We start from the raw sequence: 25323 nt of genomic DNA on the forward strand, positions 1-25323 counted from the left end.
ACGGACCTTTAATGAAATGTTACATATTCTCTTTCACTAGCTTATTTTTTTTCTGAGCCAGATAAAGCTAACTGGCTTTTACAATTTTGAAAAGATTTGGTTTTGAAGTTGGAGTATTGTTTTTTAAAAATTTTCTTTGATGTGACACTGCACTAATTCAGAACTATCACAACAGAGAAGGTTCTTTGATTTGATGATCAATTTTTTTAAAAAAAGGTATAATTTTATTCAAAACCTTTTTTCCTTCCTGTTATATAAACATTTTCTCTCAGCTGGAGCTTTGAACACAAGTATTGTGTGTTTACTTTTTGTTTTTTTGTCTGTTCGTATTGACTCTACTCCTCTCTTCTTTGTGTTTTATATGGTGGAGACATGGTCATGGCATTCCCATGCTCCACCCATATTTCCCCCCCCCCCCCCCCCCCTTGCAGTTAAGCACTAAGGAAGTAACCTATTCCGGGACAGAGGGAGCAGGGAACCAGCGGAGCCGACAGGCGCGCAGCTGCTCTCTGCACCCTCCAGCAGCATGCACCCAGGGCAGACCGCCCCCACCTTGCTACGCCACCGGCTTGGTGCACTGGAAAATAAATCCCACCCCCAGCTAGACAAACTGAAAGGAGAAATAGGAAAGTAAAAATAATAATAAATTATAACGTTTCCAGCTGCTTTTTGTATGCCTACCTGTTCCAAATGCATTGTACATCGCATTTTCAAGCAGAATGCTATTATCCGAACAGCAGGGCAGTCCCCTTTCTCTCCACCTAAAAATGAGACAAGCAAAGAACATAGGAAGGTAAGAACTGCCATACTGGGTCACACCATAGGTCAGAGATTCCCAAACTGTGGGCCGTGACCCTGTTTACCCACAGTTGGGGGTCATGACTTGGGTAGGCGCTCCATAACATGTCATGGTCCTGCACTGCTCAGAGGTCGGAGTAGCCTAGTGGTTAGTGCAGTGGACTTTGATCCTGGGGAACTGAGTTCGATTCCCACTGCAGCTCCCTGTGACTCTGGGCAAGTCACTTAACCCCTCCATTGCCCCAGGTACAAAATAAGTACCTGAATATATGTAAACTGCTTTGAATGTAGTTGAAAAATCCTCAGAAAGGCGGTATATCAAGTCCCATTTCCCTTTCCCTATTTGAGATTCTACATGGAATGTTGCTACTATTGGAGATTCTAGATGGAATGTTGGTATTCCACTAGCAACATTCCATGTAGAAGCCTGCCCTTGCAGATCAGCAACGCAGCCACGCGGGCTTCTGTTTCTGTGAGCCTGACGTCCTGCACATGCGTGCAGGACGTCAGACTCACAGAAACAGAAGCCTGCGCGGCCGCATTACTGATCTGCAAGGGCAGACTTCTACATGGAATGTTGCTAGTGGAGGAGTAGCCTAGTGGTTAGTGCAGTGGACTTTGATCCTGGGGAACTGAGTTCAATTCCCACTGCAGCTCCTTGTGACTGTGGGCAAGTCATTTAACCCTCCATTACCCCTGGTACAAAATAAGTACCTGAATATATGTAAACCACTTTGAATGTAGTTGCAAAAACCTCAGAAAGGCGGTATATCAAGTCTCATTTCCCTTTCCACGGTTCTGTAAATTGGGATGTCGACCTGTGGCAGCACTCAACAATCCTTCTGTGGCCATCTAGTCCAGTATCCTATTTCCAACAGGGACCAATCCAGGTCACAAGTGCCTGGCAGGATCCCAAAAAGTATCAAGATTCCATACTTTTTACACAAAGCAGGGGCTTTTCCCAGTTCAACCTTAATAACGATTTATGGGCTTTACTTCCAGAAATTTATCCAAACCTTTTTTTAAGCACAGCTACATTAACTGTTTACCTCATTATCTGGCAAAATGTTCAAAGGCTTAACTATGCATTGAGTGAAAAAAATATTCTTCTATTTGTTTTCAATGTATTACTTTGTAAAATTCATTGTATGACCCCTAGTCTTTGCATTTTTTGAAAAAGTAAACAATCGATTTGCATTTACCGTTCCACTCCACTCAGGATTTAATAGGCCTCTATTATATCCCCCCACCCTCAGTCATCTCTTTTCCAAACAGAAGAGTCCTAACCTCTTTAGCCTTTCCTTATAGGAAAGTCGTAACATCCACTTATTACTAGAGTTGACTGCACGAGTTCATAAAATTCTTTAGTAAACAAAACATCAGCTTAATCCGATTATTCATCTAAGCATGTTGGGCTGGATTCAGTAAATGATGCTCAAAATGCAGTGTCAAAATAAATCGGCGCTGAACAGTTCCGGGATTGGCACCCTTTACAAAATAGTGCGTAGCACCATGATCCACACTCACCTTTTTGGGTGCAAGGATCTACACCAACTGAAAGCAGGTGTCAAATCCCAGCGTGCAAGTTGGGTGGGGGTCTGCACTATTCCTTAAGGGAACACCCCCCTGACCCACCCATATCCCTCCCATCGTTATGCCCTCTTTTCATATGCACACGGAAACAGTTAGGCGCCATTCTATAAATGGAGCGCATAAGCGTGTTTTCACATGGATCTGCCGTTTCTACACCGGTTTGGCACCTTGAATCCATTAGAACGCTTTTCTATGTAGAAAACAAACAGGATAAAATTTCCGTGCCAAGAAAGTAGATAAATGGGCAGTATAAGTACATATGCACTGCCAAACTATTGGAAAGTATGGTAACCAAACAACTTAGCAACTACTTAAATAAATTTTCAGTATTAAATGAATCACAATCAGGATTTCGATCCAAGCAAAGCCCCGAAACAGTATTAATCTCCCTCCTAACAAAATTCAAACAAGCCATTGCATCTGGCAACAGTATACTTCTCCTACAATTCGACATGTCCAGCGCATTTGACATGGTTAGCCAGAAAATACTACTGAACATCCTAGAATACTTCGGGATCGGAGGAAATGTACTTAGATGGATCTACGGCTTCCTAACCGCAAGAACATACCAAGAAATGTCAAACTCGAAAAAATCATCACCATGGAAGCCTGAATGCGGAGTACCCCAAGGATCACCTCTCTCACCAACACTTTTCAACCTAATGATGACACCCCTAGCCAAATCATTATCCAATCAAGGCCTCAACCCTTACATCTACGCAGACGATGTCACGATCTTCATCCCATTCAAACACGATCTAACAGAAATCTCAACTGAAATCAAACACAGCCTCCAAATAATGAATTCATGGGCAGACGCATTCCAACTAAAGCTCAATGCAGAAAAAACAAAATGTCTCATCCTCTCTTCACAATATAACACGAACAAACCAATCACCATAAACACACCAGAATACACCCTCCCCGTTTCGGACAGCCTGAAAATTCTCGGAGTCACAATTGACCGAATCTCACACTTGAGAAAAATACAACAAAGAAAATGTTCCACTCAATGTGGAAACTCAAAAGAGTAAAACCTTTCTTCCCAAGGGAAATATTCCGCAGCCTAGTACAATCAATGGTGTTAAGCCACCTAGATTACCTAATCTCGCCAACTTCCACCCCCAATTCTGTTCTGACTTAAATACCAACCTAGCAAAGCAAACAGTGGATACAAAAAAGTCCTCTCTCAAGTGGTGTCTTCTGAAACAAGTTCTTTATTGCAAAACAATTAAAACAACGACCCGACACGAATCGTGTTTCGGCCGTATAGGCCTGCGTCAGGGGTCTATTCGCTTCCAATCAAGAAAGAGAATATGTAGATAAAAATAATAACTGATCAACTTTCTGCAAATGAAATACTCTTGTTCACTTCAGCCTCAGACTGGGTCGGGACTCGGGAGTCGCAGTCTCGCGCCTACCTGAGCTTATACAGTGTACCCAGTGCCTCACCTAAGCAAGCCTGGGGAACTGAGAGAAGAATATGAGGCTGAAGTGAACAAGAGTATTTCATTTGCAGAAAGTTGATCAGTTATTATTTTTATCTACATATTCTCTTTCTTGATTGGAAGCGAATAGACCCCTGACGCAGGCCTATACGGCCGAAACACGATTCGTGTCGGGTCGTTGTTTTAATTGTTTTGCAATAAAGAACTTGTTTCAGAAGACACCACTTGAGAGAGGACTTTTTTGTATCCACTGTTTGCTTTGCTTCGTTGCTCTTTCGTGGAGAGAACACCTTCTGTGTGTGTTGGCGTGTTTGATATCTTAAATACCAACCTCCCATCCTTCTCTTTCCATCTCTCCTTAATTTTATCCCTCCTTACCCCTTTTCTCCCAAATTACACTATCCTATCCTGTCTACCCTCTTTTATCCTAGTCATATATTATGTAGCTCAACTTATCATACACTACTAAGCCCAACTTTACATTGTTTTACTACTGTTTTATTAAAATTCTATTAACTTTGTATTTCAAATTACTATGTAAGCCGCATTGAGCCTGCATTATGTGGGAAAGCGCGGGGTACAAATGTAATAATAATAATAATTACTGCAATTCCATTTTCACCAGATGCAAAGAACAAATCATTAAGAAACTTCAAATGGCCCAAAACACAGCAGCCAGACTCATATTTGGAAAATCAAAATACGAAAGCGCCAAACCCCTAAGAGAAAAACTACATTGGCTCCCATTAAAACAACGTATCACGTTCAAAATCTGCACCTTGGTCCACAAAATCATTCACGGTGAAGCCCCAATCTACACGTCAGACCTCATAGATCTGCCAACCAGGAATACAAAAAGTTCAGCACGCACATACCCGAACCTCCATTACCCCAGTTTCAAAGGACTCAAATATAAATCAATCTATGCATCCAGCTTCTCCTACTTAAGCGCGCAACTTTGCAATGCACTGCCTAATGTCATAAAAACAATGCACGACCTAACAATCTTCCGAAAACTACTGAAAACCAACCTGTTCAAAAAGGCATACCACAACGACTCATCCTGAATACCAGACTACGAAATATTAATAAAACTAAACAAAGCTGAACTCCTTACACCGGACTACCTCACTTATTCGGACACGTGCAACGTGTGATGCACCACCGGAAATGAACTTTCTATACTTGACTATTTAATTACCCTATAATTTATGCTATCATCCATGAACATTAATGCATCACCACTTTGTAAGATATCCCATCTTGTACATGCTATACCACTTTGTATTTCTCAGATCCGGAAGTGGCGACTGTCACTCCGGCATTATGTAAGCCACATTGAGCCTGCAAATAGGTGGGAAAATGTGGGATACAAGTGCAACAAATAAATAAATAAATACTGGGACAGACTGGAGGTCTATCAAGCCCAGCATTCTGTTTCCAACAGTGGCCAGTTCAGGTTAAAAGTATCTGGTAAGATCCCAGAATAGTAGAATACATTTTATGCTGCTTATCCTAGAAATAAGCGATGGATTTTCCCCAAGTCCATCTTAATACTGGCTTAATCTGCTCCTAACTTAGTCGCAGGTATTTAGGCCTGGTTTTAGGTGGCCTGAATGGCTGCACCTAAATTTTAGGCATATAGTTTATAGAATCAGGCAAAGCGCATGGTTTTTCAGTGCTGATTTTTTAAGGCACCATTTATAGGATTTGGCCCTATATCAAAATTCAGAGCTGGCCAGTTAAGTTTATAGCAGCCAAAGATGGAACTGCTATGTAGGTGGTCCGATTTGGCTGCTGAACTTAGCCGATCAGTGCTGAGTATTGACGGTTATCTTTTTGGCACTAACCGGCAATATTCAGCGGAGATAACCAGTTATCTTACACTGAATATTAGCAGTTAGGCGCCAAAATGCTATTTAACCGGTCAGCAGTCATTTCTGGCCAGTTAAATAGCACTGAATATCAGGGGGATTAGCTTTATGGCTTGTATAAGCGACTGTACCTATAATTTAAGCGCGTTTGCCCCTGCTATGTGAGTGCTCTATAAAGAAAAGTAGATGCTTATTTTCCTTTATAGAATAGGCTCCAAATGTTGACCCTTTATTGAACTACCCTCCACATCGCAATCAGATTTTGCTTTCCAGTTTGACGATCTGTTGATCTTGGTGGAATAATTACTCACCAATGGAGTACGAACACGAGTGTGATCAGCAGGGCAGAAACCACATCCGTCAGAATCCACATTAAGCTATATCTACTCGGTGTCTAGCAGAGAAAGAATAAGTGAACAGTTTTTAGCGATTTTTTTGTACGGCAGTACAGCAATGTTCTTAAATACCGTTAAGTCATTACTACAAAAAATTGGGGCCCAATATTTTTAAAAAAGCTGAGCTCCTAAACTTGTGAACTATTTTTAGCCAAACCTAGGAGCCTAAGAGGGGCATAATCGAAAGGGGCCACCCATCTCTAAGGGAACCCATCTCTGGGAACGGCTACGAGAAGGGGCGTTCCCAACCGTATTATCGAAAAAGATGGGCGGCCATCTTTTCTTTCGATAATACGGTTGGGGCTGGCCAAATGCCTAGGATTTGGGTGGATTTGAGATGTCCGGGCTCGGTTTTCAGCGATAATGGAAACCGAAGGCAGCCATCTCAAAAACGAGCACATCCAAGGCATTTGGTCGTGGGAGGGGCCAGGATTCGTAGTGCACTGGTCCCCCTCACATGCCAGGACACCAACCGGGCACCCTAGGCAGCACTTTTAAAAATAAAAACAAAACATTAAAATACCTTCCAGGAGCATAGCTCCCTTACCTTGGGTGCTGAGCCTCCAAATCCTCCCCAAAACCCACTCCCCACAACTCTACACCATTACCATAGCACTTATGGGTGAAGGGGGGCACCTAGATGTGGGTACACTGGGTTTCGGGTGGGGTTTGGAGGGCTCCCATTTACCACCACAAGTGTAACAGGTAGGGGGGGTGGGCCTGGGTCCGCCTGCCTGAAGTGCACTGCACCCACTAACAACTGCTCCAGGGACCTGCATACTGCTGTGATGGAGCTGGGTATGACATTTGAGGCTGGCATACAGGCTGGCAAAAAGTTTTTAAAGTTGTTTTTTTTTTTGGTGGGAGGGGGTTGGTGACCACTGGGGGAGTCAGGGGAGGTCATCCCCGATTCCCTCCGGTGGTCATCTGGGCAGTTCGGGCACTTTTTTGGGACTTAGTCGTGAAAAAAAAGGGTCCAAAAATAGCGGACCAAATTTTTGCTACGGCCGCCCTTCTTTTTTTATCAACCAAGGGCGGCCATCTCTTAGTCACGCCCATGTCCCGCCTTCGCTACCCTTCCGACACGCCCCCGGGAACTTTGTTCGTCTCTGCGACAGACTGCAGTTTGGGGTCAATGAGTTAGGTCAATGAGGTCTGTCATATATCCCGGGGCTTCGCCGAAGATAATTTTATGAACCAGGATGCAGATTTTGAAAGCGATATGCTCTTTGATTGGGAGCCAGTTTAGCTGCCACTAGTGCCGGGCCGGTCCTAGGGTCTCTGGCGCCCCCCAGCAGACTACGAGTTGGCGCCCGCGCCCCCACCCCCCCACCCCCAGCATCTCCTTTCTCTCTTCTCCTTCGCCCCATCCCCCGCCATACCGCGCCACCCTTGGTGCTTTAAATCTTTAATTTACCTCCGTTCCAGCAGCCGCATCATTTGAAAGCCCTGCCCCATCTCTAGCTTTCCCTCCCTTCGTGAGTTCGTTCTGCAGTCCCGCCCTCAAGGAAATGACGTTAGAAGGCGGGACTGCAGAACAAACTCACGAAGGGAGGGAAGGCTAGAGACGGGGCAGGGCTTTCAAATGATGCGGCTGCTGGAACGGAGGTAAATTAAAGATTTAAAGCACCAAGGGCGGCGCGGTATGGCGGCATAATGCCGCAGGGGCGCCCTTGAAGGCAGGTGCCCCCCTGCGGTGCTTACCCCGCTTACCGGGTTTGACCGGCCCTGCACTAGTGCAAACCCATGTTAGTAAGTATCTGGTGTGTTCTCTCAGGCTTTTACATCCTATACCAGTGGTTCCCAAACCTGGTACTGGAGGCACCCTAGCCAATCGGGTTTTCAGGATATCCACCATGAATATTCTTGAGAGAGATTTGCATGCAGTTGAGGCAGTGCATGAAAATCTCTCTCATGAATTTTCATCGTGGATATCTTAAAAACCTGAATGGCAGGGGTGCCTCCAGGACCAGGTTTAGGAGCCACTGCCCTGCACTTAAGATGTTTTATTGTATTGATATTGGAGGTAATATGTATGGTTATTTGAATGTTTTTTTCCACTGAAATTGTTTAATATCTATGTCCAGATTGTTCGTGCTGTACAGTACAACGCCTTGGGTGAATTTATTGAAAAAGGCAGTAAAGAAATCAAGGGGCTGATATTCAGACCATGGGAGTTAGCCCGGTGAACTCCTGCGGTCACTACTAAACCCAGATATTCAATGCCGGGCTGTTTCCGGTGACTGACATTGAATATCTGGGTTTTTGGGGGGCCAGTTAGAAGATAACCAGCCATGCCGACATTCAGACTTAGCCGGTTATCTTCTAACCGGCCAAAGATATCTCACATATTCACGCAACCAAAAGTAGCCACTAAAGTGGGGCTGAAAAAATCAGCAGATGGCCGGTTATGTTGGCCGATATAACTGGTCATTTGCTAGCCGCTAACCGGTGATATTCAGCAGGAGATAGCCAGCTATCCCCCAAGAATATTGGTTCTGGGGCATTTAACTATCCTGGTGCCAATCATGGCCAGTTAAATGCTGTTGAATATCAGAGGGGAGAATAAATGAAATGCTACTGCACATTTTTTGTGCTCAAGCTATTTTCATACTATTTGTCTACAAGGGAGCACAATTTTTGTGTTACGCTTGCATTAGGAAACCCGTGTGTTGAGGAGTAGCACAAGCTCTAATGCAAGGTAATTGCATTGGCCCAATTGTGTGTAATTGCATTGGCCCAATTGTGTGTTTGTTGTTTGTTTTTTACCGCCTTTTTTATGAAATTCATTCAAGGCGGTGTATAGCAAAAATACATCAAACATAAGCAATACACAATTACAGCAGTAAAAATAGTCAAACAACAATACAAAGTATGGCATTGCATGCTCCATTAAAATGTCAACAACAGTATGCAATAAAACATTTTACTAGTTGCTTTCTGTTTATTTCCTGATCTCACTGATCTTTCGCTGAGCATAATTTATTCAAATAACTTTGCCTGGACAGAGGTCAACTAAATATCAGCGCTGCTACTCTCAAAAACATTTGGGCTTGGCTATTTTGTCTTGAAGATCACCGCTATCGATAATGCAGATGGGGTAAATTGCCAATCACCCAGCAGAGTTCAGAGTAGGTTTGTGCAGAAAGAGATAAATCTCTCTCTCTGTCTACACTCACTGAATGTTGACACAATGTATCACTTCACTCACCATGAGAAACAATGGCTGGTTTAGTTTCTTCAGGACGTGAACTGAGTTAGTAGTAACAGAATGAGCACCTGCGCACCAAGCCAAGGAGAACAGCCAAGGTTCACTGATCACGTACAAGTTTGTGGAGATGTTAACGCTAGCATACTTTCTGGGGGAAAAAAATTTGAAAAGTCAGTCATTAATCTAAATCAATAGGAAATATATTGTATCTACCAGCAATACATTTGACAAATATGGCTGTGGAACCCAGGTAAACTCAACTCTACTATGGGGAATTTCTTGATGTGAATTTCTACAGAACTCCTTGCAGTGGAATTCAGTGGTCCCTGCTGAATCGCAGGTGACCACGCTTTTGGGGTGCACCAGTATACATACCCCTCCTTATGTACTAATCCAACTATGAGAGAGAAAGGTAACATAGTAACAAAGTATATGATGGCAGATAATTATTGATACAGTATTGAGTATTGTGTTTGATTCTATTGATTTTATTTAATTTTTATGTATTGGTTATGTTTATAAGTTTTACTATGAATGTTTTACTGTGCTTTGCCTTGTGATAGGAGGGATATAAATAAACAAACAATAAGCCTGCATAGTCCATCCAGTCTGCCCAACAGGTGTGAAGCTCTGCCTCCATTCATGTTCTCATCTACTTCCTGGGAGAACAACGTGGCAATAAGGTGTTCAGTGTCGTTCAAACTGAGAGTCAAGCCACAAAAATGGGGGGAAGGGGAGGGGAGAGGACATGGCACAAGGTATCTCCATTCACCTCCTCCTCGTGTTGACTGAGATTGTTCCTACAGGATTGCAGAGAAAGGAGTCTGTGAGAACTAGCAAGGGAGAGGGATGGCTCAGCAGAGAACAGGGAGAAAAGTGGGGGTGATTTGTCAGGGAGGGTGCAGGACTGTGAATTGGTAGTGGAGAAATTGGTGGGTTGGTGAGAGGGAGGTAGAGGATCTGTGCTAGCACTTTTGTGAGCGAGAGGTGACTGGCACCAGAAGGGCGGGGAAGAAAGAGGGACCCTCTCTCCCTCAGACCTAGGTTCCTTATCCCTCTATCCTTCCTTCCTTTGTCCATCCTCCATCTTCTTTCCCTCTCCCTCCCCATCTCAGACCGCCCCCCCCCCCCATGTTTCCCTCCATTGCCATGCTTCCCCCTGTCCTCATCAGGGTAATTTTTACCTAGAAAAATACAGTACCTATTGGCCTAGATAAGTGCCTTTCAAAACTTGCCCCTATATCTGGACCTTAAGAATAATATTAGCCACTGTAGGGACACAGCCTGATCAACTTTTTTTGTGCGAATATGAGGTCAGAACCAAACCATCATGGATTCTGCTGCAAAGCTTTCTGGACTTGTGACAATAGCCAAGGCCAAGTGTGAAGAATGAATATAAACGGCCAAGTCCCTGAATACATGTTGAACCTAATAAATCTGCCACCTAGAAATAGTACCAAGTTTATCCAGAACTTATTTAAATCCAGAATGCAATGGCCTTCGATACAAATCTACTTATGCATCCAGCGTCTCTTACATAAGTACAAACCTATGGAATGCATTACCTAAAACCGTTAAATCAATTCAGAAGCACCTCAACTTCAGGAAGACACTGAAAACCACCTTGTTTGAGAAGGCCTATTCCCCAGACCCAACTTAATCTTCTCCTTTTTGCGACACACTGAAACGATGGATTGTACCTGGACTCCCTTCCTATTATATCTTTGTTTCTCTTATTCATGCTACTTATATGTTTATTATTATATTGTATTTTGTATTTTACCCAACCGGAGCCTGTCTCTACGGTATTGTGTAAGCCACATTGAGCCTGCAACTAGTGGGAAAATGTGGGGTATAAATATGTTAATTAATTAAATACATACATACATACATAAAACAAACAAACATACATTGTTCTTTGCTTTTTGCTATGTATGTGAACCTGGTGCTAGGGACTTTCTCAGCACCAAAGATGCAACAATGTTGCCACCATCTTCAACCAACCCTGGCACCACTGCAATCCTCATCACTGAGAACGCGGTTCATCTAACTGCCACGGGACAGCAAATATCTAATTGGCTCTGCCAAAGTCACTGAGCTCTGACTCCTCCAATCAGAGAGACTTTCCAGTGCTCAGACTTGTTCACAGTACTGATAACATAGAGTAGGCCTGAAATTCAAAGCAATTTAGGTCAGCAGGGGAGGTTCCTGCTCTCTTAAATCAAACTCAGCAGGCCAGCCACTGGTATTTAGATGCCCTTAACCAGGCAGTGCTGCTGAAAATGAGCACTTTCTCCTGCCCCTCTTGGTTCCTGATCAAAAATGGCCATCACAACCTCTAGCAGTAGTCTCATGGTACTACTTGGAGAAGCTGACCCCTAATGCTTTCAGTCTATCTGAGTATTCTAAAAAGGTTTGGACAAATTCCTGGAGGAAAAGTCCATAGTCTGCTATTGAGACAGACATGGGAAGCAACTGCTTGCCCTGGGATTTGTAGCACGGAATGTTGCTACTCTTTGAGATTCTGCATGGAATCTTGTTACTCTTTAGGATTCCAGAATCTTGCTATTCCTTTGAGATTCTACATGGAATCTTGTCACTTTTTAGGATTCCAGAATCTTGCTGTTCTTTGGGGTTCTACATGGAATGTTGCTATTCTTTGAGATTCTACATGGAATGTTGCCACAATTTGGGTTTCTGCCAGGTACTTGTGACCTGGCTTATTCACTGTTTGGAAAACAGGATATTGGGCTAGATGGACCACTGGTCTGACCCAGTATGGCTACTCTTATGAGTGCCTAAGACAACAGGAGATAGGCATGCATTGGGTATAATAATATACTGTTTTGAAAACTAAACACTCCTAATATCAATCCAGAATTGAGAATAGCCAAAATGACATTTTTCAGTGATAAGGGAGGTGGTTCAGCATCAAAATAACTTTCTCTACTTCTTATTCTCACATAGACTTTAATACTTTTGTCTGACTTTTTAATGGAAAAATTCATAAGATTTGCCATTTTATGGTTGGCTGTGCCTTATTGGTAGAATCACTACCAAGAGAATACCACTAGGGGGGCGTGAGTGCCATTTTGTGTGACAGCATTGGTGAGGGCAGAAGAGATTAGGAAGTATCCCTGTCCAGAAGACCAGGGACCAGGAATTTTACAAAGGTAGGACCAGGGAGGACTTCAGAAGGGGCTCCCAGTGGGGTGCTTAACTGCTAGGTGGCCATTCTGATTGGGGGGAGCATGGGGACTTAATTTGGGGTACAATAAAGGGTTTTGGCATGGGGGGTCACTCAGGCTACTACTAATCTTTTGGCTTGCTGGCCCCTTTACATGTAGACCGGAATCATTGGGCAGTGGCTTGGAAAGAGGCTCACAAGCAGCGCTATTCATTTACCACAGGATTCAGCAACCTGCAGTATTGGGAGACCTGTCTTTTACTGCATCCCCCCCCCCCTTTAGTGTGCATATACCCCAAATTCTATAAATGATGCTCAAAATTGTGCACATGCCCAAGTTCCTCCAGTGGCCACGCCCCCTTTACAGTTGTGTGATTAAAAAAATATAAGCATGCATCTTTATAGAACAGTGCCCAGCAAGATGCATTCATAAATTCAAATTCTTGCCAATAATTGATTATTAGTGCACAATTATTAACACTAATTAACTTGTTGCACAATTAGATTGTGCACAGAAATTGGGCATGTGCACAATTTTGAGCACCATTTATAGAATTTGGGGTATATGCATACTAAGGGGAGGGGGATGCAGTAGGGGTATTGGTTCCTGTTAGATGAAAGATGCTCTACAAATCTAAATATTACTATTTCAACTCTGTTTTACTTATAGTATGTGTGAGAAGAATCATTTCTGAGCTGACTTTGTTTCACTCTGTCATTCTCTACCTGATGTCTTCACTGGACATTTCACTGTAAGGCAGATTCAGGTTCATAATATGATTCTTCAAGAGTTCTTCCACGGGTGCCTTCATACCCAATGTCTGCTGAAATCCTGGAGCTACAGAGTGAACAAGGGACCTCATGTCATTCGGCAGCCACAGAATCTGCATGAACAACAAACAGTGACTAGCTTAATGTCATACTACTATTACTTATCATTTCTATAGCGCTACTACACATACGCAGTGCTGTACACTGAACATGAAGAGACAGTCCCTGCTCGACAGAGCTTACAGTCTAATTAGGCCAGACAAGCAGGACAAATAAGGGATAAGGAAAATACTTAAGGTGGAAATGATAAAACATGGGTACTGAACAAGTGAGTAAGGGTTAGGAGTTAAAAGCAGCATCAAAAAGGTGGGCTTTTAGCCTAGATTTGAAGACGGCCAGGGATGGAGCTTGATGTACCGGCTTAAGAAGTCTATTCCAGGCATATGGTGCAGCAAGATAAAAAGATTGGAGTCTGGAGTTAGCAGGAGGGTGCAGATAAGAGAGATTTACCCAATGGAGGGAGTTCCCGAGGAGGAGCGTAGGGAGAGATAAGAGTGGAGAGGTACTGAGGAGCTGCAGAGTGAATGCACTTATCTAATATAATAAAACGCACCGTGAACGTTCTAATGAGGACAACGTTCTGAAGCCATCTGACGTCACTCCCTGAGTCCCTGGCTGTAGGGTTCGTGGTGTGAAGCCATCCAGCCGTCTCTGCCCCGCCCTCGCGTCTAAACAAACAAATCCGGAAGCGAAGCGTCAGGGAAGGAGGCGGCGCTCCCGACGTCTACCCTTCCCTTCGCTGTGTTCCGCCTTCAAAACAAGGCGGAACATAGCGAAGGGAAAGCTAGACGTCGGGAGCGCCGCCTCCTTCCCTGACGCTTCGCTGCACGAACCGCCACGGAGGTAAAGTTAAAAAGAATAAAAAATAAAAAAAAAAGGAATGCATGGATGCGAAGGGGTGGGGGGCATGGATGCGAAGGGGGGGGCATGGATGCGAAGGGGGGGGCATGGATGCGAGGCATGGATGCGAAGGGGGGGGGCATGGATGCGAAGGGGGGGGGGGGGAAGAGGGCGGGCCAGGCTGGGACATGGCAGAGAGAGTAGCATGGATGCGAGGGGGGGGGGGTCATGGAAGGGCGAGAGGGGACTTGCTGGAAAAGGATGAATGGAGGCGGCAGGGGACAGAGGAGCATGGATGGGTATGGATTAGGAGGGCAGGACTCAGGGAGAGAGGGAAATTGCTGGATAGGGAAAAATGGAGGGGCCAGGTGACAGATGAGCATGGATGGGCATGGATTGGAAGGGCAGGACTCAGGGAGAGGGGAATTGCTGGATAGGGATGAATGGAGGGGACAGATGGGCATGGATGGATATGGATTGCAGAGCAGGCCTCAGGCAGAGAGGGCAAATGCTGGATAGGGAAAAATGGAGGGGCCAGGTGACAGAGAAGCATGGATGGGCATGGATTGGAAGGGCAGGACTCAGGGAGAGGGGAATTGCTGGATAGGGATGAATGGAGGGGACAGATGGGCATGGATGGATATGGATTGTAGAGCAGGCCTCAGGCAGAGAGGGGAAATGCTGGATAGGGAAAAATGGAGGGGCCAGGTGACAGAGGAGCATGGATGGGCATGGATTGGAAGGGCAGGACTCAGGGAGAGGGGAATTGCTGGATAGGGATGAATGGAGGGGACAGATGGGCATGGATGGATATGGATTGTAGAGCAGGCCTCAGGCAGAGAGGGGAAATGCTGGATAGGGAAAAATGGAGGGGCCAGGTGACAGAGGAGCATGGATGGGCATGGATTGGAAGGGCAGGACTCAGGGAGAGGGGAATTGCTGGATAGGGATGAATGGAGGGGACAGATGGGCATGGATGGATATGGATTGCAGAGCAGGCCTCAGGCAGAGAGGGGAAATGCTGGATAGGGAAAAATGGAGGGGCCAGGTGACAGAGGAGCATGGATGGGCATGGATTGGAAGGGCAGGACTCAGGGAGAGGGGAATTGCTGCACAGGGATGAATGGAGGGGACAGATGGCCATGGATGGATATGGATTGCAGGGCAGGCCTCAGGCAGAGAGGGGAAATGCTGGATAGGGATGAATGGAGGGGGCAGGTGACAGACAAACATGGATGGCCATGGATTGGGAGGGCACGGCTCACACTCTCTCTCTCATATACAATGTCTTTCTGACTCTCACTCTCACACACTCTGTCTCACACAGTATCACATTCACTCTCTATGTGCCACACAGTCACTCACACACTCGCTTGGTGTCATACACTCACTCTCACAGAGAATCTGTGTCTCACACACACTCTCTCTCTTGCCCACACACACACACTCTCTCTCACACTGTGTCTCACATACACACACTCTCATTCTCACACACACTCTCTCACAAACACACTCACACCCAGACTCACTCTCTCTCTCACACACTCACACTTTCACTCTGACTCTCAAACAGTCACTCTCACATACTCTCCCAAACATACACACTCCAAGGAAAACCTTGCTAGCGCCCGTTTCATTTGTGTCAGAAACGGGCCTTTTTTACTAGTAAGTCAATAAGAGGAGTTTGAACTGTATACGGAAATGGATATGGAGCCAATGAAGTTACTTGAGGAGAGGGCTAATATGAGCCTAGCAAGACTGGTGGATTTCGTGCAGCAGAATTTTCAACAGATTGAAGGGGAGCGAGATGATTTGGTGGGAGATCTGTAAGGGGCAAGTTGCAGTAGTCTGAGAGGTGATAAGAGTATGGATAAGGGTTCTGGTAGTGTGCTCAGACCTCTGTTTAAGGGAAAGGGAATCAGATTCAATGTACCACCTTTCTGTGGTTATAATTAAAGCAATTTAGAGTTACAAGCAGCTGCAGTGGGAATTGAACTCAGTTCCCCAGGCTCTCAAACCGCTGCATTAACTATTAGGCTACCCCTCCACTTCACTGCCAATTGCTGGCAGTCTGACAGGAGTACCAAGAAGCCCTAATGTTTAGGCTGCACCAACAGCAAGTACTATTAAATTTAGGCTGCAATGATGGACTTAGCTAATGTCTGGGTCCATCTGGCAGACTGCAAAGTGAGTGACAGCTAGAAGTGGAGGAGTAGCCTAGTGGTTAGAGCACCACTCTTGACACACAGAGGTGGCTGGGATCTTGCCAGGTATTTGTGACCTGGATTGGCCACTGTTGGAAACAGGATGCTGGGCTCAATGGACCTTTGGTCTTTCCCAGTATGGCAATACTTATGTACTTATGGTTCAAATCCCACCGCTGCACCTTGTGATCTTGGGCAAGTCACTTAGGGGTACTTTTACTAAGGTGTGCCAAAAAAATGGCCTGCGCTGGAGTAGATGTGTGTATTGGATGCGCACAGGTCCATTTTTTTGTGGGGGGGGGGCTGAAAATGGATGAGCGACAAAATAAAAATTGACACGCATCCATTTTGGGCCTGAGACCTTACCGTGGCAGTAAGGACTCATGCGTTAACCAGACAATAACGGTGTACGTGCGTACGTCGATTACAGCCTGGTTGTCGCCACGCACCAGAAAATTTCCGGCGCACCTAGTGGATGCACATAAAAAATGAAATTACCCCCTGGACCATGTGGTAGCTCAAAATTGACACACGTAGGGCACAAGTAGGAACCTACGCGGCTTAGTAAAAGGGCCCCTTAACCCTCCATTGCCTCAGGGACAAACCAGGGGCGTAGCCAGACTTCGGCGGGAGGGGGGGTCCAGAGCCTGAGGTGAGGGGGCACATTTTACCCCCCCCTGCACTGCTGACCCCCCTCTGCCATTTTTAACCCCCCCCCCCCCATTTTTTACCTCCCCGCTGCCGCCACCACCTTTGACCCCCCTCAGCGCCAACCCTTTCGACCCCCTCTTTCCGCAGCCGCCAACCCTCCCCCGCCGCTGCCGTCGGGTACCTTTGCTGGTGGGGTCCCCAACCCCCGCCAGCCAAAGTCCTCTGCTCCGGTGTGGCCTTGTTGCTGATCTAACCAATGAACAACGTTAATATGATCATTCTTTCTTTTATTCAGTCCAATCTGGGAAAACAGCCTGGAATAGAGTTCCACCACTTCTTTGCAGTGGCGTAGCCACAGGTAGGCCTGGGTGGGCCGGGGCCCACCCACTTGGGGCTCAGGCCCACCCAACAGTAGCACACGTTTAGTGTAGTTGGTGGGATCCCAAGCTCGGCCAGCTGAAGACTTCTTCCTGATGGTAACAAAAACGCTGCTCTCCATGATACCGGCACCTGCGTATGTTCAGTTTTCAGCGCACGCCTGACGCAGACTGCCAAGGTGGAAAGAAGCGCTGTCCCACCGGGGGGGGGGGGGGGGGGGGAAGAACAATTGGTGCACACCCAGTTCTTCCCTAGGCCCACCCAAAATCGGTTGTCTGGCTACGCCCCTGCTTCTTTGTGGAGTCCCAATCAGCAAGAGTGTTCTGCTCCAGCCTCGCCCTTCCAGGCGCCTTGCAGGAACAGGAGGAAGGTGAGTCTGGAGCAAAGACCAGAAGAGGCACTGTACTCCATAATCCAGCCTATCTTCTGCTGTTGCTCTCCTGCCTCTGGCCCACCCAGCCATTATTATTATTATTATTAATTACATTTGTACCCCGCGCTTTCCCACACATAGCAGGTTCAATGCTGCTTACATAGTAAATAGAATTACATAGTCTTGAAGGAGAATGTTACAAGTTGTAGTAAACATAGTAGTAGTGGGGTTTTGAGGATATGTAAATTGAGCACGGAGAGGTAAACAAAGATAGGATGAGCAAAAGGAGAAGAGATTGGGAGGGGTAAGGAGTAGGAAGGATGGAGAGGAAGAGATTGAGGAATGAGCATAAGGAGATTGTGAGAAGAGATTGGGAGAGGTAAGGAGTAGGAAGGATAGAGAGGAAGAGATTGAGGAATGAGCCATCCTCACCAGCTTCATAGTTCCACTTCCATTTTGTCTGCAAATAAAGCCCTAAACTACTACTACTACTACTACTACAACTTATCATTTCTATAGCGCTACAAGGCATACGCAGCGCTGTACACCATAGTTAATGGTACTTCATTATATATTGTGTGAGTTACTACATAGGAATATAAGTACAGTTTCAAAGCTGATAAATACGAACATATTACCCCTTTGTTATCTCGTTTGCATTGGTTTCCGCTGGGAGCGAGATTTAAATTTAAGGTGGCTGCTTTGACTTATCTGGCAATATATTTATTTATTTATTTATTTGTAACATTTGTATCCCACATTTTCCCACCCATTAGCAGGCTCAATGTGGCTTACAAAATACCGTAAAGGCGAACGCCAAGTCCGGTAGGGGTAAACAAATATAGATTGAAATAGGGGTCAGGTAAGGTTAGGGTATAAGGTACAATAAGGGTTAATGATAATAAGGAATATATAATGTCCAAAACAATGTAAGGTTATGTTGTGTTGCAGAGTTGATGCATTTAAGTAGGGTCAGTGAGATAGGCCTTGCAAAACAGTCTTTAATGATCTCCTGAAGTTAAGATGGTCATAAATGGTTTTCACAGTCTTTGGTAGTGCATTCCACATTTGTGTGCCTAAATAGGAGAAATTGGATGCATAGGTTGATATGGGCTGGCTCCTACATACTTAAGTGCACATCTCTCTTTTTTAAATTATATTAATCTTAGACCTACTAGGAATCCATTTTTTTATTAAAGTATCCCTCATTTCAACAAGTCTAAATACTTATGTACTTACGTGTTTGCAGGATACAACTGTAGTAGTAATAATCCTATATAATAAAAAGCACCTCCAACGTTCTAAAGCTGACTCCATGGCAGTGAAAGTTTGAAGGGTTCGTGCTCTGCTGTATCCATCTCCTGAATTGACTTCATGTATTTCCGGGTTCGTCACAAACAGCACTGACCAACCACAGGATAGCAGCAGGAGGCACAACCTAAACGTCTATAGCCTTCCCTTCGAGTTCATTTCCTCAGAGTCCTGCCCTCACGGAAAGAGGAAATGGCATCGGCAGGCGGGACTCAGAGGGAACAAAGTCGAAGGGAAGGCTACAAACAGGCAGGGCTTTCAAAGACGCGGCTGCTTCGACGAAGGTAAACAGGGGAACGAGGAGAATCGATGGGTGGCTGGAGTGGGGCAGGGGAGCGAGGAGAATCGCAGGGTGGCTGGAGGGGGGGCAGGGGAGACAGGAGAATCACTGGGTGGCTGGAGGGGGGGGGGGGCAGGGGAAATAGGAGAATCGCTGGGTGGCTGGAGGGGAGGCAGAGGAGATAGAACCTTGCTAGCGCCCGTTTCATTTGTGTCAGAAACGGGCCTGTTTTACTAGTAATAATAATAACAATAAAGTAATCAAATAATGCACATGAGTCTCCAATCTGAATGCAAATTAGTACATAGACCTCAAAGTGACATCAGCAATGATCAATAATTTATATGTCTGGTGTCCTGGCCTTTCCATGCACACTTCCTTTGCTGTGGTGCTGGTGACTTCCAGTCCCATTTATCTTATGTAAATAAACTTATCTGTTTGCTGCTTTTCTTTGGATTCCTATAGTCTGCCGCTTGTCACTGGTGGAAATCTAAGTAGCACAGGTCTAGTATTTGATAAACAATATCGTACCAGATTGGAGTTGATTGCAGATTCATTGATGATGACCTCTAAAGTCCTATTGATCCAGGAGTCCCTATAAGGATGCATCTTTGGAGGGCGGTAGAGATCAAATAGCACAAGTTTATTTGCACTGTTTGCGAGTCTCAAGAAATCAGTCAGTTTAAAAATAGATTGATTCATTGCTAACTTTTGCTCTTCATAGGACAGTGATCTCATGCCTGAAAATGGTTTATCCTAGAAAAAAATAAAAGAATAGGCAAGTAAATACAAGCAACAGTTATCAATATTTTTAAAGATCAACACAACTCTTATTTCATATAGATTCTTTTTAACCTACAATACTTCACAATCTTAGTTGAGACATATTAAAATAGTCCCCTGAGAGGGTAATTCTATAAAATGGCACCTATTTTGGCTATCAAGGACGTACCTACCTGGAGCCTATTCTATAAAGAAAGTAGGTACCTACTTCTCTTTATAGAACACGAGCATAACAGGTCAAACAAGCACCTATATTTTAGCCGTTATCACTTACACCAGCCATAGTCTGGTATAAATGTTTGCACCTAGATTGCTAAAGAAAATAAGCAGAAGGAAAAGTTATGTCTTACCTGATAACTTCGATCGATTATAGCTGGGTGGCTGGTGAACGTGAGGATCGCCTGGTGACGTGCCTGCCTGGTGCGAAGGTGGCAGACCTCACGCGTCACCTAGATAGGATTTTAGGTAGTGCTGGGGAGGAGTCCGCTGTCTTGGTACATGTGGGTACCAATGACATAGGAAAATGTGGGAGAGAGGTTCTGGAAGCCAAATTTAGGCTCTTAGGTAGAAAGCTCAAATCCAGATCCTCTAGGGTAGCATTTTCTGAAATGTTACCCATTCCACGCGCAGGGCTTCTTGCTGGCCTCCCACTTAGTCACCTCTCCCCTCTCCAGTCGGTTCAAAACTCTGCTGCCCGTCTCATCTTCCGCCAGGGTCGCTTTACTCATACTACCCCTCTCCTCAAGACCCTTCACTGGCTCCCTATCCGTTTTCGCATCCTGTTCAAACTTCTTCTACTAACCTATAAATGTACTCACTCTGCTGCTCCCAAGTATCTCTCCACACTCGTCCTTCCCTACACCCCTTCCCGTGCACTCCGCTCCATGGATAAATCCTTCTTATCTGTTCCCTTCTCCACTACTGCCAACTCCAGACTTCGCGCCTTCTGTCTCGCTGCACCCTACGCCTGGAATAAACTTCCTGAGCCCCTACGTCTTGCCCCATCCTTGGCCACCTTTAAATCTAGACTGAAAGCCCACCTCTTTAACATTGCTTTTGACTTGTAACCACTTGTAACCACTCGCCTCCACCTACCCTCCTCTCTTCCTTCCCGTTCACATTAATTGATTTGATTTGCTTACTTTATTTTTTGTCTATTAGATTGTAAGCTCTTTGAGCAGGGACTGTCTTTCTTCTATGTTTGTGCAGCGCTGCTTACGCCTTGTAGTGCTATAGAAATGCTAAATAGTAGTAGTAGTAGTAGTAGGGCCCAAGAGACAGGCAGAGCTCCGGAGTCTCAATGTGTGGATGAGACGATGGTGCAGGGAGGAGGGTTTTAGATTTGTTAGGAACTGGGCAACATTCTGGGGAAGGGGGAGCCTATTCCGAAAGGATGGGCTCCACCTTAACCAGGGTGGGACCAGGCTGCTGACATTGGCATTTAAAAAGGAGATAGAGCAGCTTTTAAACTAGAAAAGGGGGGGGAAGGCCGACAGTCGCTCAAAAGCGCATGGTTCTGGAAAAGGTATCTTGCAAAGATACCTCACAAACAGGGAAGATAGGGTTTCTGGATAGTGAGGTTGCACAACAGACCGTGGTAGACCAGGTGCCCTTAAATACAACTAAAGATCAGACAAAAGATGTCAAATCAATAGTGTCAGGTACTAAGCATCATGCAAATAAGAACAACAAACATACTCTGAAATGTCTATATGCAAATGCTAGGAGTCTAAGAAATAAGATGGGAGAGTTGGAATATATTGCACTAAACAAAAAATTGGATATAATAGGCATTACTGAGACCTGGTGGAAGGAGGATAGCCAGTGGGTCACTGTCATACCGGGGTACAAATTATATCGTAGTGATAGGGTGGATCGAATTGGTGGAGAGGTAGCATTGTATATTAACGAGAGCCTTGAATCAAATAGATTGAAAATTCTGCAGGAAACAAAACACTTCTTGGAATCACTGTGGATTGAAATTCCATGTGTAAAGGGGAAAAGGATAGTGATAGGAGTGTACTACCGTCCGCCCGGCCAGGATGAACAGATGGATGCAGAAATGTTAAAGGAAATTAGGGACGCAAACAAACTGGGCAACACAATAATAATGGGTGATTTCAATTACCCCGATAATGACTGGATAAATGTAACATCGGGGCACGCTAGGGAGGTAAAATTCCTTGATGAAATCAAGGACAGCTTTATGGAGCAGCTGGTACAGGAGCAGACAAGAGAAGGAAAAATTCTAGACTTAGTCCTTAGTGGAGCGCATGATCTGGTGTGGGAGGTAATGGTGCTGGGGTCGCTTGATAACAGTGATCATAATATGATCAGATTTGATATTAGCTTTGAAGTAAGTAAACATAGAAAATCAAATACGTTAGCGTTTAACTTTAAAAAAGGAGACTATGATAAAATGAGAAGAACGGTGAAAAAAAAACAGAGGAGCGACTGCGAGGGTCATAAATTTACATCAGGCGTGGATGCTGTTCAAAAACACCATCCTAGAAGCCCAGGCCAAATACTACTACTACTACTTATCATTTCTATAGCGCTACCAGACATAGGCAGCACTGTACACTTGAACATGAAGAGACAGTCTCTGCTCGACAGAGCTTACAATCTGATTAGTACTACTACTACTATTTAGCATTTCTATAGCGCTACAAGGTGTACGCAGCGCTGCACAAACGTAGAAGAAAGACAGTCCCTGCTCAAAGAGCTTGTGTTGGATTAGAATTTTCCTGATTCTTGGATCAAAAATTGTGGACTGAGAAATAGTTGAACTTGCAATTGTTTTTGTTGTTTTTCTTTTTCCTTGTGTTTAATTTTCAGATATTTCCGATAATGTTTGTATACGAATGTTACAAAAATTAACACTAATAAAGAGAATTAAATATAACTAAGTGACAATTAATAAACCAGGGAGGAATTCTGGACTGCTCTGATATAACTTTTCCTTTCATAGCATTCTATCAGAACAGTCCAGACCAATGGGATGAGAGCTGCCTCTTTTTTTTTTTCATCGTAAGGAGAGAATAAAAGTCCAGATTTGCTTAGGCCCTCATGATCAAAAGCAAACTCTGGCGCTAGAGGCTGTTAACGCCATACTAGTGCCAGAGTTTGCAGCCGACCCATGATCAGAGCCCTCGAGCGCCTGAAACAGCGCACTCGAGGGCTCTCAGCGCAAGTAGCATGCAAATGCATTCTAAACAGGGCTTCTAGCGCAATTAGCTTGCAAATGCATGCTAATTGGCGCTTAACGCATTCATCCCCAATGATCAGCGACCAGTGCGCCAAAGATTGGGTCGCTGGCCGCAGCAAAATCAACGCCAGCTCCGAGCTGGCGTTAGATTTTGCAGATCATTGGGGAGGAATGGTGAGCCCTGTCCAGCATGCAGTTGCATGCTGGCAGGCCCCCCTTCCCCCCCAAAGGCAAACATGAACGGGGGGCTGGAGGTCCAGAGGACCTCCGGTCCCCCCCCCATGTTCACGGAGGGCTGGAGATCCGGTGGGTCTCCAGCACCCCCAAACCCACACCGCCTCCCGAAAAACGCTATCCTACCCTCCCACCCACCGACGGGGGGGGGGGGGGGGGCTGGAGGATCGGTGGGTCTCCAGCCCCCGAAACCCCCAGAAATCGTTGCTCCATCGACGGGGGAGGGGAGGCTAGAGGTCCGGTGGACCTCCAGCCCACCCCAAATCCTCCCCTCAGCGTTGTCCTTAAATTCCCTGGTGGTCCGTGGTGTCGTGACACCCCCCTGGCCCCGTCCCGGTCCCCTCCCGGCCCCCCTACCTTGTGTTGGAGGAGGGACACAGCCCGCCTGCCTCCCTCCTCTTCCTGTCAGTTGAAGCCCAAAATGGCGGCGCCCAGCACCGCCCACTGCATCCTGGGATGCACTGGGCGGGGCTACATACCATGTAAGGGAGCGTGGGAGAGGGTTTGGCCGGCGGCAGCCACGACAGTTTCTGGGGGTTTGGGGGGGGGCCTCGTTGTTCGGGCCTCGGGGCAGGCTGTTTGACAGGTTTGGGCTTTTGACAGCCCAGACCTGTCAAACAAGTGCGGGAGGATTGTGCTGAGCGCATGCTCAGGCGCAATTCTCCCGCACTTCAACATGATAATCAAAGATAATAGCGCTGCTTAGATTTGCATGCATTATCTTTGATCATCGATGCAGAAAAGCCCTGCACTGTCCAGGCGCTATTTTTAGGGCGCTGTTTGGAACAGCGCAGGGCTTTTGATCATGAGGGCCTTACTGAGAGTCATACAGCTAAGATAGGCAACCTAACTAGAAAAAAAAAAAAACACCAGCTGACAGAAACAGGAAGAAAATTCTAAGGGGGGAGTGAGAAACTGTGACAAAATTTAAAGCAGCGCCAATAAACAAAAAGTTAATTATCAAAACGTCAGGGGAGGGGAGATAACTGATGGGCAGCGTAAGGCTGAAGGTTTGCCCAGGGTTCTCGTTTTATTTGAATCAGCCCTGCCTCTAGTGGTCTTACCCTAAGGAACCATTTTCCTGCATTTAGGCTTTCCAGCACTTCCCAGGGAAGCATTGCAGCATTTTCACTGGTCCAGTTGGGAAAGACTTCCTGAACGTTCGTTGTCCTTTGTAGAGTGCTATCATGCATTAAGAAGGGGATGCCATCAAAACTGTAACAAAGAAAAACAAAGTCACATGGGGGTAATATAAGAAAGGATTTTTCATGTATAAAAGGGCTTTTTACACAATAACCCCAGGGGTTACATATGTTAAAAGGCATATGCTTTCATGCCACATGGGTGTAGGCATGTTCAGAGGCAGAGTTTAGGTGGTGCACAAGTGGCTCTAAAAAGTGACCTTAGTGTGTGCTTATGCGCCCACGAGAGAAAGGCGCCCATCTCCCGATTTGGGTCGGAATATGGGCGCCATTCTCTTTCGAAAATGAGCTGGATAGTATCGTAAAGGCGTTCGCCCAAGTCCGGTAAAGAAGCAAATACAGGTGGTATTGTGGCTGAATAAGGTACATTAGATTGTAAGCTCTGTGGAGCAGGGACTGTCTCTTCATGTTCAAGTGTACAGCGCTGCGTACGTCTAGTAGCGCTATAGAAATGATAAGTAGTAGTATTTTGCAAGATGCTCTGCAAACGTACAGCCTTTTGTAAAATAGGATCAGGGCTGT

General features: G+C 45.5%; 1 protein-coding gene across 1 annotated transcript in view; it reads right to left on the reverse strand.

Annotated features, from left to right (window-relative positions):
- The window catches only part of GDPD4 (glycerophosphodiester phosphodiesterase domain containing 4), an 83572-nt gene that overhangs the window by 2489 nt on the left and 55760 nt on the right, over positions 1-25323 (reverse strand). Inside the window, exons 10-15 of the mRNA XM_030200070.1 lie at positions 24664-24814; positions 19906-20130; positions 13233-13390; positions 9320-9467; positions 6025-6107; positions 682-761 (exon numbers count right to left, since the gene is read on the reverse strand). Of these exons, the coding sequence (XP_030055930.1) occupies positions 682-761; positions 6025-6107; positions 9320-9467; positions 13233-13390; positions 19906-20130; positions 24664-24814 (845 nt within the window). The remainder of the gene's footprint in view (positions 1-681; positions 762-6024; positions 6108-9319; positions 9468-13232; positions 13391-19905; positions 20131-24663; positions 24815-25323) is intronic.

The sequence above is a fragment of the Microcaecilia unicolor genome, chromosome 4 (assembly GCF_901765095.1).
Source record: "Microcaecilia unicolor chromosome 4, aMicUni1.1, whole genome shotgun sequence".
Taxonomy (NCBI): domain Eukaryota; kingdom Metazoa; phylum Chordata; class Amphibia; order Gymnophiona; family Siphonopidae; genus Microcaecilia; species Microcaecilia unicolor.